This window comes from Trichomycterus rosablanca, chromosome 15, assembly GCF_030014385.1.
Source record: "Trichomycterus rosablanca isolate fTriRos1 chromosome 15, fTriRos1.hap1, whole genome shotgun sequence".
In the NCBI taxonomy this organism is placed as follows: domain Eukaryota; kingdom Metazoa; phylum Chordata; class Actinopteri; order Siluriformes; family Trichomycteridae; genus Trichomycterus; species Trichomycterus rosablanca.
The window spans coordinates 15,281,345-15,302,395 of NC_086002.1; the positions used below are offsets into that span (position 1 = coordinate 15,281,345).

Below are 21,051 nucleotides of genomic sequence, written 5' to 3' on the forward strand. Positions count from 1 at the left end.
ACAATGCACTGGTTTGTGCATCTAGGTATCTATAAAACAATTCAGTGTTTCCAATTAGCCTGGTGGCATGTTTTTGGACTGTGGGAGGAAACCGGAGCACCCGGAGGAAACCCATGCGGACACTCCGCACAGAAAGGACCCGGACCGCCCCACCTGGGGATCGAACCCAGGACCTTCTTGCTGTGAGGCAACAGTACTACCCATCAACATAGCAATTCTGAGTGAGGTTAGGCACTGATGTTGGTGACGGTTGGTTACCTGGTTCACAAGCAACGCTCCAATTCATCCCAAAACTGTTCTTCTGCAGAAATGCATCCAGGACAAGGTGCCAGTTTACTCACTCAGACAGAGAGACAGGTTAGGACTGCCAGTACAACTTTTACATGTTCTAAAGCAGCAGGAAGAAATTCACATGGAGGAGGAGAATATGAAACCCCACACTAACCAGAGGCGTGGTTCGAACCTTAGTCTCCAGGGTTGTTGTGCCGCCCACAGTGAAGGAATGAAATGGAAAATCCGGTATGTTTAAAGCTCCATCTGTGGCTCCGCCCACCGCTTCAGCAGCGCGTTCAAAAGTTTCTCAGCGAGCTCGAGCTGAGTTATTCGTGCTGCTCGGTTTGGTGAGGTAATTCCTCCACACGGTTCCTCGACGCGCCGCTCACACAGGACTAACCTTCTTAAACTTTACCGTGTAAATGAGTATTTGTACTCCACAGCTCAGCGTTGTTCGACGTTAATTCCAGTTTACTGGTTTGTCTTTACCAGTCCACTGCGCCATGGCAGCGGTGAAAGCTCTTCAGCAGTGGTGTAAAATCCAGTGTGAGGGATACAGGGATGTAGCCATTACCAACATGACCACGTCCTTCAGAGACGGACTGGCGTTCTGCGCCCTCATTCACAAATACAGACCGGATTTAATGTGAGTAAAACAGACTGTTTTTTATTCTCTACTGTTTATACTTTCTTTTTTAAACATACATACACTTATATGTACACAATTGCAAACGGAAATATTCATCCCGGCACGAAAAAGATAATGGTTTATACACTATATTGCCAAAAGTATTCGCTCGTCTCCCTTCACAAGCATATGAACTTGAGTGACTCCCATTGTTAATCCATAGAGTTTAATATGATGTCGACCCACCCTTTGCAGCTATAACAGCTTCAACTCTTCTGGGAAGGCTTTCCACAAGGTTTAGGAGTGTGTTTATGGGAATTTTTGACCATTCTTCCAGAAGCGCATTTGTGAGGTCAGACACTGATGTTGGACGAGAAGGCCTGGCTCGCAGTCTCCGTTGTAATTCATCCCAAAGTTGTTCTCAGGTTGAGGTCAGGACTCTGTGCAGGACAGTCAAGTTCTTTCACACCAAACTCACTCATCCTTGTCTTTATGGACCTTGCTCGTCATGTTGGAACAGAAAGCGGCAATCCCCAAACTGTTCCCACAAAGTTGGGAGCATGAAATTGTCCAAAATCTCTTGATATGCTGAAGCATTAAGAGTTCCTTTCACTGGAACTAAGGAGCCAAGCCCAACTCCTGAAAAACAACCCCACACCATAATCCCCCCTCCACCAAACTTTACACTTGGCACAATGCAGTCAGACAAGTACCGTTCTCCTGGCAACCGCCAAACCCGGACTCGTCCATCAGATTGCCAGATGAAGAATCGTGATTCGTCACTCCAGAGAACACGTCTCCACTGCTCTAGAGTCCAGTGTCGGTGTGCTTAACACCACTGCATCCGATGCTTTGCATTGCGCTTGGTGATGTAAGACTTGGATGCAGCTGCTCGGCCATGGAAACCCATTCCATGAAGCTCTCTACACACTGTTCTTGAGCTAATTTGAAGCCACATGAAGTCCGGAGGTCTGTAGCGATTGATTCAGAAAGTTGGTGACCTCTGCAAACTATGTGCCTCAGCATCCGCTGAGCCCACTGTCATTTTACATGGCTACCACTTTGCTTTAAATAAAGTCTCTTTCAGTTGAATAAGACATCACATAAAGGAATAAAGGAAATGAATGATATAGTATTTTAGAGTAGCTAGATACTTTGATAATACTGCCACTGTCACAATACATCAACCCCTGTGTAACGTTGTTTTAAAACCTGCTGCGTCTTTAGGACCTAAAGTTGGGTTACAACATGATTAAACCATTGGGAACTCAATAAAGACCCTTAATTTGCTTTATCTGTGATGGAGCTACTTCCCAGAGTGGTAGATACTACAATTTCATTGTATCAAAAGGACAATGGGTGTAAGATTTTCAGGACCTTGAACATTTCTAGAGGCACAATTGGGAGTATTATCCAGAAGTTCTGTGCTTACAATGCTGCAGCAAAACTGCCTGGATGTCAGAGAAAGCCCAACATTTAATCCAGAGGCCCTAGCAGTCTCAACAAGACAACGAAGACAAACCAATAGGAAGATGAAATCGACTGAAATAGGACTAGAATTTGTTGACCACTGAGTTCTGGAACACAGTCCTGTGGAGGGACGAATAAAAGCGGTTTATGCCCAGAAGAATACATGGACAGTATATACACATACACAATACATTTTACAATATGTTTTGTAAAATCTGTGTGCCATAGTTGTTGGAAACCCCATTCATTTAGTTCTTTGTGCAGCCTGCTTAGGATGACAGCTCAGTCTTCTCCTGTAATGCTTTATGTCATTGAAGAACACATGACCAATGAGCTGAGAATGTTCCTTCATATGAAATCTCTTTAGAACCTTCAGATTCTTACACACACACACCCGTTGACTCTTCAGCTCATCACACAGGTTTCATATGGGGTTCAAGTCAAGGGGGTGGGATGGCCATCGCAAAACCCTCATTTTGTGGTCAGTGTGTTGTATATGAGGTGTGCTTTATGTTATTGCTGGTACTTAATGGCATCCATGATGCCTTGTGTCAGTGGTGGGCTGGCTGAACATCATCATAGGTCCACCATCATGCTTCACAATAGAGAGGACATGTTTTGTATATGGACCAAACCACCTCTAGTGTTGGTTCCAAAAAGCTCTTTTTTGGATTATCTTACCGCAGAACACATCATTATGTTGGCTGCATCTGATTGTAGTTAGCAAGATGTACTGCACCCTGACCAAACCATTTTCTCACTGTGTGCTCGGTCAGTGTAGACATACAGTGTATCACAAAAGTGAGTACACCCCTCACATTTCTGCAAATATTTTATTATATCTTTTCATGGGACAACACTATAGAAATAAAACTTGGATATAACTTAGAATAGTCAGTGTACAACTTGTATAGCAGTGTAGATTTACTGTCTTCTGAAAATAACTCAACACACAGCCATTAATGTCTAAATGGCTGGCAACATAAGTGAGTACACCCCACAGTGAACATGTCCAAATTGTGCCCAAAGTGTCAATATTTTGTGTGACCACCATTATTATCCAGCACTGCCTTAACCCTCCTGGGCATGGAATTCACCAGAGCTGCACAGGTTGCTACTGGAATCCTCTTCCACTCCTCCATGATGACATCACGGAGCTGGTGGATGTTAGACACCTTGAACTCCTCCACCTTCCACTTGAGGATGCGCCACAGGTGCTCAATTGGGTTTAGTCAATCACCTTTACCTTTAGCTTCCTCAGCAAGGCAGTTGTCATCTTGGAGGTTGTGTTTGCGGTCGTTATCCTGTTGGAAAACTGCCATGAGGCCCAGTTTTCGAAGGGAGGGGATCATGCTCTGTTTCAGAATGTCACAGTACATGTTGGAATTCATGTTTCCCTCAATGAACTGCAGCTCCCCAGTGCCAGCAACACTCATGCAGCCCAAGACCATGATGCTACCACCACCATGCTTGACTGTAGGCAAGATACAGTTGTCTTGGTACTTCTCACCAGGGCGCCGCCACACATGCTGGACACCATCTGAGCCAAACAAGTTTATCTTGGTCTCGTCAGACCACAGGGCATTCCAGTAATCCATGTTCTTGGACTGCTTGTCTTCAGCAAACTGTTTGCGGGCTTTCTTGTGCGTCAGCTTCCTTCTGGGATGACGACCATGCAGACCGAGTTGATGCAGTGTGCGGCGTATGGTCTGAGCACTGACAGGCTGACCTCCCACATCTTCAACCTCTGCAGCAATGCTGGCAGCACTCGTGTCTATTTTTTAAAGCCAACCTCTGGATATGACGCCAAACACGTGGACTCAACTTCTTTGGTCGACCCTGGCGAAGCCTGTTCCGAGTGGAACCTGTCCTGGAAAACCGCTGTATGACCTTGGCCACCATGCTGTAGCTCAGTTTCAGGGTGTTAGCAATCTTCTTATAGCCCAGGCCATCTTTGTGGAGAGCAACAATTCTATTTCTCACATCCTCAGAGAGTTCTTTGCCATGAGGTGCCATGTTGAATATCCAGTGGCCAGTATGAGAGAATTGTACCCAAAACACCAAATTTAACAGCCCTGCTCCCCATTTACACCTGGGACCTTGACACATGACACCAGGGAGGGACAATGACACATTTGGGCACAATTTGGACATGTTCACTGTGGGGTGTACTCACTTATGTTGTCAGCTATTTAGACATTAATGGCTGTGTGTTGAGTTATTTTCAGAAGACAGTAAATCTACACTGCTATACAAGTTGTACACTGACTACTCTAAGTTATATCCAAGTTTCATGTCTATAGTGTTGTCCCATGAAAAGATATAATGAAATATTTGCAGAAATGTGAGGGGTGTACTCACTTTTGTGATACACTGTATGTCTGGGAAATAAGCCAATTTTTGTGGTACACAAACATTTAAGTGAAATATTAATTTCAGAGTTTTTTCTTCTACCTATTGTAGTTCTAATAAAGAGAAGCTTTTTGTTAACATTTTAAATGATCAAAAGCAAAACGGAATGTTTTTACATCTACTTCTTGGTTTTCAGGGGTGCCAATATTTGTGGATGGGACTGCACATATAAAAAGTACAAACCCATTAATATACAGTGATGAGCCAAAGCATTATGACCACATAAAATGCTGTTGTGCCCCTGGGTGCTACCAAAACAGCTCTGTCCCACTGAGGAATGGGCTCAGTACCTCCAAAGGTGTCCTGCAGCATCTGGTCCAAGGACGTTACCACCAGGTCTTTTAACTCCTCTGATCTGTCATAATTTGGGGATCTGGGAAATTTGGTGCCAGGACAGCACTAATCTTTTCATCATGCTTCTGAAACCACTTCCAATCCTATTGTCGCTGTTTTTGTTGGTTAGCCTGGGCACTTTGACTGTCCTGTGACTACACAGCACCATACACAGAAGGGTTTGATGTACTGTGTTGTCGTGACACATTTACCTCATCACCAGGATTAAAATGATTTGCAGTTAAAGCAACTGTAGCTCTTCTGTTAGTTCATATCAGAGGTCATAGCCTTGGTGGTTTGTTCCTCGTCAGACCACTTATGTTGGGTACTTACCATTGCTGCCCATTATCATCTCTTGCCATTTGTCATTATTTGACCGTCTTTTAGTCATAACTATTTGTCATTTATCAAGGTCACTCTGATCTACATGCCACTAACTATCAGCCTGATAGTATCATATCATAAACATGACATGCACACTTGTTTTGAAATAGTTGTTTATATTTTTGGCTAGTGGTCTTAATGTGTTTGCTTATTAGTGCAATACACATAGAAGTGTACATAATGCGTACATGCACAAACACAGTGCCAATTCTTTAAAAAAAAAGTTGGGATAGTGAGAATTATTTGTAGAGCTGTTTTTTGAGCTGTATTTAATAAAAAAATACATTTTAATGTTTTAACTTATAAACTGTATTTTTTATGTATATCCTCATTCTAAATTTTAAAGCTGCAACACAGTCCAAATAAGTTGGGACAGGGGTGTGTTTACCACTGTGTTACTTTAACTGTCCTTTAACCAATGTTTTGTAATCGTTTAGAAACTAAGGACACCAATTGTTGAATTTGTAAAAGATTTTTTTTCCATTCGTGCTTTAAATAATACAGTACATCAGCTGCTCAACAGCCTGGGGTGGTTGTAGCAGTTGTATCATGCATTTCATAATTCTCCACATTTTAAAGGGGGCAGGCCTGTACTGTGGTCAGGTCAGTCTAGTGTCAACACTCTTACTACAAAGCCTTGCTGTTGTAACATACAGAATGTGACTTAGCATCGTCAAGCCGCAACGTTTTGCTGCCCAAAATGACCTCTTTACAGATATGGCACTAACACACCCCCATACCATGACAGATACTGGCTTTTGGTAACAACTGGCATGGTCCTTTTCTTCTTTGGCCTGGAGAACAGGATGTCCATTATTTCATATTCAAAAGGTGAACTAGTCAGATGACATCACAAGTTGGAACTTTGCATCAGTCTAAGACGTGCTTAAGCCCAGAGAAGTCCAGCATTTCTGGATGTTGTTGATTGTGACGTCATAAGCTGTTAGTCATTCTTCTATTTGCCTGTGGAGTTGTTTTGAGAATTTCACAAACTTCCCAGAATTACATTTCCTCTGAATGTGTTGCAGACATAAAATGATATACGCATACAGTTTTACAGAAACCAATGAAGTTTAGAAGTAAAAAACAAAAAAAAAAACATATATACAGTGCTGGCCAAAAGTATAATACTAGATAATCAGATAATACTCAATTTCTTCCAGAAAATGATTGCAATTACAAATGCTTTGATATTAAAATGTTCATTTAATTTGTCTTCAATGGAAAACCACAAAAAGAATTGTCAAAAAGCCAAATTGGATATAATTCCACACCAAACATAAAAAAGGGGTGGACAAAAGTATTGGCACCCTTTGAAAAATCATGTGATGCTTCTCTAATTTGTGTAATTAACAGCACCTGTTACTTACCTGTGGCACATAACAGGTGGTGGCAATAACTAAATCACACTTGCAGCCAGTTAAAATGGATTAAAGTTGACTCAACCTCTGTCCTGTGTCCTTGTGTGTACCACATTGAGCATGGAGAAAAGAAAGAAGACCAAAGAACTGTCTGAGGACTTGAGAAGCAAAATTGTGAGGAAGCATGGGCAATCTCAAGGCTACAAGTCCATCTCCAAAGACCTGAATGTTCCTGTGTCTACCGTGCGCAGTGTCATCAAGAAGTTTAAAGCCCATGGCACTGTGGCTAACCTCCCTAGATGTGGACGGAAAAGAAAAATTGACGAGAGATTTCAACCAAAGATTGTGCGGATGGTGGATAAAGAACCTCGACTAACATCCAAACAAGTTCAAGCTGCCCTGCAGTCCGAGGGTACAACAGTGTCAACCCGTACTATCCGTCGGCGTCTGAATGAAAAGGGACTCTATGGTAGGATACCCAGGAAGACCCCACTTCTGACCCAGAGACATAAAAAAGCCAGGCTGGAGTTTGCCAAAACTTACCTGAGAAAGCCAAAAATGTTTTGGAAGAATGTTCTCTGGTCAGATGAGACAAAAGTAGAGCTTTTTGGGAAAAGGCATCAACATAGAGTTTACAGGAAAAAAAACGAGGCCTTCAAAGAAAAGAACACGGTCCCTACAGTCAAACATGGCGGAGGTTCCCTGATGTTTTGGGGTTGCTTTGCTGCCTCTGGCACTGGACTGCTTGACCGTGTGCATGGCATTATGAAGTCTGAAGACTACCAACAAATTTTGCAGCATAATGTAGGGCCCAGTGTGAGAAAGCTGGGTCTCCCTCAGAGGTCATGGGTCTTCCAGCAGGACAATGACCCAAAACACACTTCAAAAAGCACTAGAAAATGGTTTGAGAGAAAGCACTGGAGACTTCTAAAGTGGCCAGCAATGAGTCCAGACCTGAATCCCATAGAACACCTGTGGAGAGATCTCAAAATGTCAGTTTGGAGAAGGCACCCTTCAAATCTCAGGGACCTGGAGCAGTTTGCCAAAGAAGAATGGTCTAAAATTCCAGCAGGGCATTGTAAGACACTCATTGATGGTTACCGGAAGCGGTTGTTCGCAGTTATTTTGTCTAAAGGTTGTGCTACCAAGTATTAGGCTGAGGGTGCCAATACTTTTGTCCGGCCCATTTTTGGAGTTTTGTGTAAAATGATAATTGATTTGACTTTTTTTTCATTCTCTTTTGTGTTTTTTCATTGCAAGCAAAATAAATGAAGATATTAATACCAAAGCATTTGTGATTGCAATCATTTTCTGGAAGAAATTGAGTATTATTTGACAGAATTGCAGGGGTGCCAATACTTTTGGCCAGCACTGTGTATATATATATATATATATACAGTATATATACAGTATATATATCTCAAATAAATAAGTCAATGCTTTTGTATTTATTTGCATTATACCTACTGTCCCATCTTATTTGGAACTGGCTTTATACATATACACTCATTGGAGCTTCATGTTGTCCTAAAGTACATGTTGTATGTTTTGTAACTGTTTAATAAAGAACCATACTCTATATCTAACACCCTTTGTTAAATACCCATATTTGGATTTTGCAACGGCTGGATGATTGTGATGATTTCCTCTTACGTTTTTTTTTTTTTTTTTTATTGCAGAGACTTTGACTCCTTGAGCAAAGAAAATATTTATGAGAACAACCACCTGGTAAGTTGCTTTAACCACAATTAATGTGCTGAAATGGAAAAACAAAGCACTGTTGCTTCCTAAAGAGCCTCATTTTTATGACATTGATTACACAAGTTGTTGGAAACATTTCTTTGAACATTTTCCAAAAAACTAAATTTCCTGGCACCCCTGGCAGTTCTACTGATTTTTAACTACAGTATTGCCAAAACACCTTTCCAGCACTGTAAAGTAGGCTTCATGATCCCTGCCAACAGCACACTATGCAACGAAATTTAGAAACAAATAAGAAATACATAATTTTGCTCTGGAACTCCAGTGAACTGCATTGAGAGCCATGATCTTGGAACAGTAGTAAATCTTACTAACATTTCTTAAACAACCCCCCCCCCAATATGTGTAAGATGCCAAAAACGGCTCACGATAAAGCATATTTCATTAAATGCCCCAAATACACCAGAGAGAGACGACAGCTACACATACCTGGAACTGTTGAACACCATCAGAAAAGAAAAGAAAACTGCTTACATTCTTGGAAGCAATTGCACTTAAAAACACCATATATGTTAGAAAATAAAAACTATTAAAACTCTACACCCTTATAGTTACACAAATCGACCCACCACTTTGACGTTTAAAGAAAATCTATTAGCTAGCCATGATAATAGCCATAGCAGCTGACATAGCATTAAGAATTTAGCAAACAAACCCGGACCGGTTAAAGAAACCCTCTACCAAGAAAACACAAGAGCAATCCTAAACTTTCTGGCAGGAGTGAAAATGAAAACAAAAATACAAATGGAATCAAGGAAAAAATACTTACACATAGCACAGATTGTGCCATAAATAACACAATAATGTGTAAAAAATGGCGTAAAACTCAAATAAATAAGTAAATACTAACATTTCTCCAATAACGCTTTTAATTGGTTTTGAGGCGGCAGGGCTTTTTTGTAACTTCTTGGATATTTTTTTCATTAAAACAAATTACTGGCTGGAAATGGTGAATATGAAATAGTTGCATTGCAAAAACCACTGCTAACTCAAGAAGAACATAATATCTCACCTTACATTTGCCAAAAAACACCTTGATGACCCTCATGTCTTTTCGGTTCATGCTCTGTGGACTAGTAAAATGAAAGTGTTTGGAAGCCATGGGTTGCATTACATCTTGCATAAAGCTAACACACTAATTCACGTTAGGATTGTTGACATGATTGAGAGATTATATGGGGAGGATTTGCTGCTTCAGGGTTGGTGACTTGCCATAATTGACTAAACCCTTAATTATGCTCTCTTTGCCAGAAAATCCTGAAATAGAGGCTTCGGCTATTTGTGCAACAAGACAATGATCCCAATCCAGATTTTAGAGTCTGATCATGTTGTGCTTTACACCAGGGTTTCTTGAGGCTTAAGTGGTGTAATTTAAGACTTATAATAATAATCCTGCTTCACAATGACAACACTGAAAGTTGACCGAGCAGCTTTAGCAGGAAAAAAGTTATCTTTATCTAGAATTTAGGGTCCTGTAACAATCCCATATAAAAAGAAACTGAGGTCTTCAGTAGAAACCATTCTACTGCCATTCTTTGTCTGTGGAGATATTGGGAGATAGTGTGGATGCATGCTTTGGCTAGACAATGTACCCGGATGTGTTTGAAATAAGGATGAGGGTAATAATCTAGGGCAGATGGAATGCCTTTTTGTCATATATGCATATACAGTGTATAACAAAAGTGAGTACATCCCTCACATTTCTGCAAATATTTCATTATATCTTTTCATGGGACAACACTATAGACATGAAACTGACGCACACGAAACTGACGCACAAGAAAGCCCGCAAACAGTTTGCTGAAGACAAGCAGTCCAAGAACATGGATTACTGGAATGCCCTGTGGTCTGACGAGACCAAGATAAACTTGTTTGACTCAGATGGTGTCCAGCATGTGTGGCGGCGCCCTGGTGAGAAGTACCAAGACAACTGTATCTTGCCTACAGTCAAGCATGGTGGTGGTAGCATCATGGTCTTGGGCTGCATGAGTGTTGCTGGCACTGGGGAGCTGCAGTTCATTGAGGGAAACATGAATTCCAACATGTACTGTGACATTCTGAAACAGAGCATGATCCCCTCCCTTCGAAAACTGGGCCTCATGGCAGTTTTCCAACAGGATAACGACCCCAAACACAACCTCCAAGATGACAACTGCCTTGCTGAGGAAGCTGAAGGTAAAGGTGATTGACTAAACCCAATTGAACACCTGTGGCGCATCCTCAAGTGGAAGGTGGAGGAGTTCAAGGTGTCTAACATCCACCAGCTCCGTGATGTCATCATGGAGGAGTAGAAGAGGATTCCAGTAGCAACCTCTGCAGCTCTGGTGAATTCCATGCCCAGGAGGGTTAAGGCAGTGCTGGATAATAATGGTGGTCACACAAAATATTGACACTTTGGGCACAATTTGGACATGTTCACTGTGGGGTGTACTCACTTATGTTGCCAGCCATTTAGACATTAATGGCTGTGTGTTGAGTTATTTTCAGAAGACAGTAAATCTACACTGCTATACAAGTTGTACACTGACTATTCTAAGTTATATCCAAGTTTTATTTCTATAGTGTTGTCCCATGAAAAGATATAATGAAATATTTGCAGAAATGTGAGGGGTGTACTCACTTTTGTGATACACTGTACATGGGTATAGTACAGTGAAATTCTTTATTCAGGCACAGCCACTGTACTGGGATTTAAAACCACAAACCTCTATGTTGGTAACCCACAGCTCTACCCACTAGGCTACCACTGTTTATATAGCGTACTCGAATAGCCTACTACATACTGCAAACTGCACTAAGTATATACAGTATATTGCATACTGTATTTTGTATATACTGCATACTACATACTGTTCTGAATGTACTTTATATTGCATACTGTGCTCAGTATATACTGTATACTTCATACTGCACTCAATATATACTGTATACTACATACTGCAATTAGTATACACTTAATACTGAATACTGCACTCAGTATATACTGTATAATGCAAACTGCACTAAGTGTATACTTTATACTATATACTGCACTCAGTATATACTGTATACTGCACTCAGTATATACTGTATGCTACATACTGCACTCAGTATATACTGTATACTACATACTGCACTCAGTATATACTGTATACTGCACTCAGTATATACTGTATGCTACATACTGCACTCAGTATATACTGTATACTGCACTCAGTATACTGTATACTGTATACTGCATACTGCACTCAGTATATACTGTATACTGCACTCAGTATATACTGTATACTACATACTGCACTCAGTATATACTGTATACTACATACTGCACTCAGTATATACTGTATACTGCACTCAGTATATACTGTATGCTACATACTGCACTCAGTATATACTGTATACTGCACTCAGTATATACTGTATACTGCACTCAGTATACTGTATACTGTATACTGCATACTGCACTCAGTATATACTGTATACTGCACTCAGTATATACTGTATACTACATACTGCACTCAGTATATACTGTATACTACATACTGCACTCAGTATATACTGCATACTGCACTATACTGTATACTGCATACTGCACTCAGTATATACTGTATACTACATACTGCACTCAGTATATACTGTATACTGCATACTGCACTCAGTATATACTGTATACTGCACTCAGTATATACTGTATACTGCACCCAGTATATTCTGTATACTACATACTGCACTCAGTATATACTGTATACTACATACTGCACTCAGTATATACTGTATACTGCACTCAGTATATACTGTATACTGCACTCAGTATATACTGTATACTGCACTCAGTATATACTGTATACTACATACTGCACTCAGTATATACTGTATACTGCACCCAGTATATACTGTATACTACATACTGCACTCAGTATATACTGTATACTACATACTGCACTCAGTATATACTGTATACTGCACTCAGTATATACTGTATACTGCACCCAGTATATACTGTATACTACATACTGCACTCAGTATATACTGTATACTGCACCCAGTATATACTGTATACTACATACTGCACTCAGTATATACTGTATACTACATACTGCACTCAGTATATACTGTATACTGCACTCAGTATATACTGTATACTGCACCCAGTATATACTGTATACTACATACTGCACTCAGTGTATACTTTATACTACATACTGCACTCAGTATATACTGTATACTGCACCCAGTATATACTGTATACTACATACTGCACTCAGTATATACTGTATACTACATACTGCACTCAGTATATACTGTATACTGCACTCAGTATATACTGTATACTGCACCCAGTATATACTGTATACTACATACTGCACTCAGTATATACTGTATACTACATTCTGCACTCAGTATATACTGTATACTACATACTGCACTCAGTATATACTGTATACTACATACTGCACTCAGTATATACTGTATACTACATACTGCACTCGGTATATACTGTATACTGCACTCAGTATATACTGTATACTGCATACTGCACTCAGTATATACTGTATACTCCACTCAGTATATACTGTATACTACATACTGCACTCAGTATATACTGTATACTGCGCTCAGTATATACTGTATACTACATACTGCACTCAGTATATACTGTATACTGCACCCAGTATATACTGTATACTACATACTGCACCCAGTATATACTGTATACTACATACTGCACTCAGTATATACTGTATACTACATACTGCACTCAGTATATACTGTATACTGCACCCAGTATTTACTGTATACTACATACTGCACTCAGTATATACTGTATAATGCACTCAGTATATACTGTATACTGCACTCAGTATATACTGTATACTGCATACTGCACTCAGTATATACTGTATACTGCACTCAGTATATACTGTATACTGCACTCAGTATATACTGTATACTGCACTCAGTATATACTGTATACTGCACTCAGTATATACTGCATACTGCACTCAGTATATACTGTATACTGCATACTACACTCAGTATATACTGTATACTGCACTCAGTATATACTGTATACTGCACTCAGTATATACTGTATACTGCACTCAGTATATACTGTATACTGCACTCAGTATATACTGCATACTGCACTCAGTATATACTGTATACTGCATACTACACTCAGTATATACTGTATACTGCACTCAGTATATACTGTATACTGCACTCAGTATATGCTGTATACTACATACTGCACTCAGTATATACTGTATACTGCACTCAGTATATACTGCATACTGCACTCAGTATATACTGTATACTGCATACGGCACTCAGTATATACTGCATACTACATACTGCACTCAGTATATACTGTATACTGCACTCAGTATATACTGTATACTGCACTCAGTATATACTGTATACTGCACTCAGTATATACTGTATACTGCACTCAGTATATACTGTATACTGCACTCAGTATATACTGTATACTGCATACTGCACTCAGTATATACTGTATACTGCACCCAGTATATACTGTATACTACATACTGCACTCAGTATATACTGTATACTACATACTGCACTCAGTATATACTGTATACTGCACTCAGTATTTACTGTATACTACATACTGCACTCAGTATATGCTGTATACTACATACTGCACTCAGTATATACTGTATACTGCACTCAGTATTTACTGTATACTACATACTGCACTCAGTATATACTGTATAATGCACTCAGTATATACTGCATACTGCACTCAGTATATACTGTGTACTACATACTGCACTCAGTATATACTGTATACTGCACTCAGTATATACTGTATACTGCACTCAGTATATACTGTATACTGCACTCAGTATATACTGCATACTGCACTCAGTATATACTGTATACTGCATACTACACTCAGTATATACTGTATACTGCACTCAGTATATACTGTATACTGCACTCAGTATATGCTGTATACTACATACTGCACTCAGTATATACTGTATACTGCACTCAGTATATACTGTATACTGCACTCAGTATATACTGCATACTGCACTCAGTATATACTGTATACTGCATACTGCACTCAGTATATACTGCATACTACATACTGCACTCAGTATATACTGTATACTGCACTCAGTATATACTGTATACTGCACTCAGTATATACTGTATACTGCATACTGCACTCAGTATATACTGTATACTGCATACTGCACTCAGTATATACTGTATACTGCATACTGCACTCAGTATATACTGTATACTGCATACTGCACTCAGTATATACTGTATACTGCACTCAGTATATACTGTATACTGCACTCAGTATATACTGTATACTGCATACTGCACTCAGTATATACTTTATACTGCACTCAGTATATACTGTATACTGCACTCAGTATATATTGTATACTACATACTGCACTCAGTACATACTGTATACTGCACTCAGTACATACTGTATACTACATACTGCACTCAGTATATACTGTATACTGCACTCAGTATATACTGTATACTGCACTCAGTATATACTGTATACTGCATACTGCACTCAGTATATAATGTATACTGCACTCAGTATATACTGTATACTGCACCCAGTATATACTGTATACTACATACTGCACTCAGTATATACTGTATACTACATACTGCACTCAGTTCTTAATTTTTATCTCTCTTGTTTGAATTTCATGTTTTTAATTGTAACTAAATGTTTGCAAGAAGTCTTTCTGAGGTTCTAGATCTCAGGAATGTTTTAATGCTTTTAATTTTTCCTTATGTAAAGCACTTTGAATTGCCACTGTGTATGAAAGGTGCTATACAAATAAACTTGCCTTGCCTTGCCTTACTGCACCCAGTATATACTGTATACTACATACTGCACTCAGTATTTACTGTATACTACATACTGCACTCAGTATATACTGTATACTGCACTCAGTATATACTGTATACTGCACCCAGTATATACTGTATACTACATACTGCACCCAGTATATACTGTATACTACATACTGCACTCAGTATATACTGTATACTACATACTGCACTCAGTATATACTGTATACTACATACTGCACTCAGTATATACTGTATACTGCGCTCAGTATATACTGTATACTGCGCTCAGTATATACTGTATACTGCGCTCAGTATATACTGTATACTGCACTCAGTATATACTGTATACTGCATACTGCACTCAGTATATACTGTATACTACATACTGCACTCAGTATATACTGTATACTGCATACTGCACTCAGTATATACTGTATACTGCACTCAGTATATACTGTATACTGCACTCAGTATATGCTGTATACTACATACTGCACTCAGTATATACTGTATACTGCACTCAGTATATACTGTATACTGCACTCAGTATATACTGTATACTGCACTCAGTATATACTGTATACTGCACTCAGTATATACTGTATACTGCATACTGCACTCAGTATATACTGTATACTACATACTGCACTCAGTATATACTGTATACTGCACTCAGTATATGCTGTATACTACATACTGCACTCAGTATATACTGTATACTGCACTCAGTATATACTGTATACTGCACTCAGTATATGCTGTATACTACATACTGCACTCAGTATATACTGCATACTGCACTCAGTATATACTGTATACTACATACTGCACTCAGTATATACTGTATACTGCACTCAGTATATACTGTATACTGCACTCAGTATATGCTGTATACTACATACTGCACTCAGTATATACTGTATACTGCACTCAGTATATACTGTATACTGCACTCAGTATATACTGTATACTGCATACTGCACTCAGTATATACTGTATACTAAGATAAGATAAGATAAGATAAGATAATCCTTTATTAGTCCCACAGTGGGGAAATTCACAGTGTTGCAGTAGCGAAGGGACAGTACAGCACTCAGTACAAAAAATAGACAATAAAAAGTACAGTGTATAACAATAATAATAATAAAAAGTCAGAAACTCTGAAAAAAACTAAATATTTACAAATAATTACAAACATAAATTGCACATGGGAAAAAAATATTGCACATATTGCACATTGCACATTGTAATAATTACATGGGGAAGAAGTTGCACATTGTTATGAATAATGAATTATTTAGAGTGTGTGCGTGATCTGTCTGGAGCAGTGCTGGTTATACAGTCTAACAGCAGCAGGAAGGAAGGACCTGCGATACCGCTCCTTCACACATTTGGGGTGAAGCAGCCTGTCACTGAAGGAGCTGCCCAGTGCTGCCAGAGTCTCATGCATGGGGTGGGAGTCGTTCTCCAGCATGGATGCCAGCTTGGCTAACATCCTTCAGTCTCCCACCACCTGCACTGGATCTAAGGGGCTCCCCAGGACAGAGCCGGCCCTCTTAATAAGTTTGTCTAGTCTCTTCCTGTCCGCTGTAGATATGCTGCTGCCCCAACATACCACTCCATAAAAGATGGCTGATGCCACCACTGTATCAAAAAAAGTCCTCAAGAGTTCCCCCCGCACTCCAAATGACCGCAGTCTCCTGAGTAGGTAGAGTCTGCTCTGACCTTTTTTATAAAGTGCGTTAGTGTTAACTGACCAGTCCAGTTTGTTGTTGAGGTGAACACCCAGGTACTTGTAAGAGTCCACTCTCTCAATGTCCATTCCCTGGATGTTTACCGGTGACAAGGTGGGTCTGCACCTGCGGAAATCCACCACCAGTTCTTTGGTCTTCCCCACGTTTAACTGGAGGTGGTTCTGCAGACACCAGTCCATGAAGTCCTGGATCAGTTCTCTGTACTCGCTGTCCTCGTCATTGTTTATAAGTCCGACAATCGCTGAGTCATCAGAGAACTTCTGGAGGTGACAGTCCGGTGATCTGTACATGAAGTCAGCCGTGTACAGGGTGAAGAGGAACGGTGCCAAGACCGTTCCCTGAGGGGCCCCTGTGCTGCTGACCACCATATCAGACACACAGTCCCGTGCCCTCACATACTGTGGTCGGTTGGTGAGGTAGTCCAGTATCCAGTTGGACAGGTGACTGTCCACTCCAACATGATCCAGTTTGTCCTTCAGGAGCCCCGGCCGTATGGTGTTAAAAGCACTGGAGAAATCGAAGAAGGTGATTCTCACAGTGCTCCCAGGTTTCTCCAGGTGCGAAAGAGCTCCGTGTAGCAGATAGATGATGGCATCATCCACCCCGACGCCAGGTTGGTAAGCAAACTGAAGAGGGTCCATGGATGGGCTCACCAGAGGGCGGAGGTGGGTAAGGACCAGCCTCTCCAGTGATTTCATCAAATGTGAAGTCAGTGCCACCGGTCTGTAGCTGTTTAGGTCCTTTGGGTGCTGTGTTTTCGGCACAGGTACCACACAAGATGTTTTCCACAGCTGTGGTACTCTTCCCAGCTTCAGACTCAAGTTGAACATGTGCTCAACTACCCCGCACAGCTGATCTGCACAGGACTTGAGGAGCCTGGCACTGATGCCATCTGGACCCGCAGCTTTCTTCACCTTGATTTTCTTCAGCTCATTCCTCACCTGGGCTGTTGTGAAGGACAGATTGGAGCATGGGGGCTGGGTGTTGGAGTGCATGAATGGAAAGTTAAAGTTGCCAGCAGATGAACCAGTGGGAGGTGGTTGTGATAAGGGCGTGAGTGTGAGAGACGATGGGGGAGGGTAGCCAGTTGGTGGTGCCACAGAAGGGGGATTCAGCCATAATGTCTGTGTAGGGGGAGGGACAGGTGAGTGATCAAATCTATTGAAGAACAAATTGAGTTCGTTCACCCACTTCTGGTCCCCCACCACCTGGGAGTCGGGCTTCTTGTGGCCAGAGATGGTTTTTAGGCCTTTCCAAACTCCGCTGACATTGTTCTGCCGTAGTTCTTCTTCCAACTTCTTCCTGTAGCCAGCTTTCCCCTCCCTGATCTTCCTTCCTTCAGAGCCTCTTCAGTCTCCTTAGACCATTTCTTAACTGTGCGGGTGACTGCTGGTTCCCTGTGCACAAGGGGTTTGTACATAGGCAGAAGATGAACCAGATTATGATCAGATCTTCCAAGGGGAGGGAGAGGTGATGAGTTATAAGCCTCCTTAGTGTTGGCATAAAACAGGTCCAGTATTTTATTGTCTCTAGTGTGGCAGGTTACATATTGTGTGAAGGTGGACAGAGTGGAGGATGGAGAAACATGATTAAAGTCTCCTGAGATGAGAAGGAGGGCTTGTGGGTGCTGTGTCTGCAGCCTGCACACAGCTGAGTGCAGGACGTCACAGTATGTATACTACATACTGCACTCAGTATATACTGTATACTGCACTCGGTATATACTGTATACTGCACTCAGTATATACTGTATACTGCACTCAGTATATACTGTATACTGCACTCAGTATATACTGTATACTGCATACTGCACTCAGTATATACTGTATACTGCACTCAGTATATACTGTATACTGCACTCTATATGCTGTATACTACATACTGCACTCAGTATATACTGTATACTGCACTCAGTATATACTGTATACTGCATACTGCACTCAGTATATACTGTATACTACATACTGCACTCAGTATATACTGTATACTGCACTCAGTATATACTGTATACTGCACTCAGTATATACTGTATACTGCACTCAGTATATACTGTATACTGCACTCAGTATATACTGTATACTGCACTCAGTATATACTGTATACTGCATACTGCACTCAGTATATACTGTATACTACATACTGCACTCAGTATATACTGTATACTACATACTGCACTCAGTATATACTGTATACTACATACTGCACTCAGTATATACTGTATACTGCACTCAGTATATACTGTATACTGCACTCAGTATATACTGTATACTGCACTCAGTATATACTGTATACTGCATACTGCACTCAGTATATACTGTATACTGCATTCAGTATATATTGTATACTACATACTGCACTCAGTACATACTGTATACTGCACTCAGTACATACTGTATACTACATACTGCACTCAGTATATACTGTATACTGCACTCAGTATATACTGTATACTACATACTGCACTCAGTATATACTGTATACTGTATACTGCACTCAGTATATACTGTATACTGCACTCAGTATATACTGTATACTACATACTGCACTCAGTATATACTGTATACTACATACTGCACTCATTATATACTGTATACTGCACTCAGTACATACTGTATACTGCATACTGCAATGAGTATACACTTAATACTGCATACTGCACTCAGTATATACTGCATACTGCACTCAATATATATTGTAAACTGCATGCTGATTTGTCATCATTTGTCGTTCGTCACTCATCAAAATCACATGATAGCACAAATGTGATGTAACAGGAATTTCAGAGCCAAATGCAAACTGGAACTTCCCTAGACCAAAAGCAGCATTACAAGATTTTAACTGTCTGATTCATGCTGCTTGGCAAAAAATATGAGGACACTTGATCATAAACTTTCTGGAAAGGCTTTCTTAACAATTTTGGAATTACCCTGGTAGGACAAAATTAGGCCCTGCATGTACACAAAGATTTAAACATGTAAACTTTCTTAATTTGTCTTGCCTGTCGAAGTTAGCAAGCTGTTTAGTGGCATAAGGTATAGTTATGTGGTCTGAGACCCAAACTTCAGACTCCATGGGAACTATGGAGATAAAATCAGTTAGGGAGTCCTAAAACCTAAAGTCTTTTTGCAACCACTTTGGAAACAACATTGTTTTTGTTTCCAGTAAGTGCTTATTTTTTTTAAACTTTATGCAAGGGCTGATTTCTACACATTAAGTTCAGTTGCAGTTTTTCAGTTCTGTCCAAACGTATCACTCTCCGCATCCAAACAGACTTGTGCCTGGAACAAAAGTGCAAGTGTGATAAAGTCCCCTAAATAGTTCGTCTGACCTCTAGGTCAGGCTGACCATGGCTGCGATGTGACTCACACTTTGCTAAAAGTATTGTTGTACTGTTGTCATGGCAGTTGGAAAATAGTTTCCGGGGTTGCAGATCAGATCATAAATCACAAATTCCAATGCTTCCTGTCTCTCTTTCCCAGATGAGTGCTGTCCCTAAATGGCGTTGCCAGATAATCTATCCAGGATGCATACTGCTACCCCACAGACATTTAGTGTTAAAGCTTCCAGAAATGCCATCCACGAGATTCACCCTGCTATTCACCATGATGCCCACATGATAGGTAGAGAGGCAACGAGTGGCTGGTTTATCTTTGGTTAAAGCAAGAATAGATGTTTGGTGTTTTGTTTGTAATCTGTGAGGGCTTGGATGCCTTGTCACATGCACTAAGATTGGAAGGATACAAATTATCCTCTATTCGCAGTGTGTACTTATTTGGCTATTGGGAGTCCCCATTTGAGGTTTCGGGCTCCTCAATAGCCTCAAAGCAGC

The 21,051-nt window shown here is 40.4% G+C and overlaps 1 protein-coding gene across 1 annotated transcript in view; it reads left to right on the forward strand.

Annotated features, from left to right (window-relative positions):
* Nucleotides 1–630: 630 nt before the first annotated feature.
* The window catches only part of micall2b (mical-like 2b), a 55,886-nt gene continuing 35,465 nt past the window's right edge, over nucleotides 631–21,051 (forward strand). Inside the window, exons 1-2 of the mRNA XM_063010867.1 lie at nucleotides 631–919; nucleotides 8,541–8,589. Of these exons, the coding sequence (XP_062866937.1) occupies nucleotides 777–919; nucleotides 8,541–8,589 (192 nt within the window). The 5' untranslated portion in view covers nucleotides 631–776. The remainder of the gene's footprint in view (nucleotides 920–8,540; nucleotides 8,590–21,051) is intronic.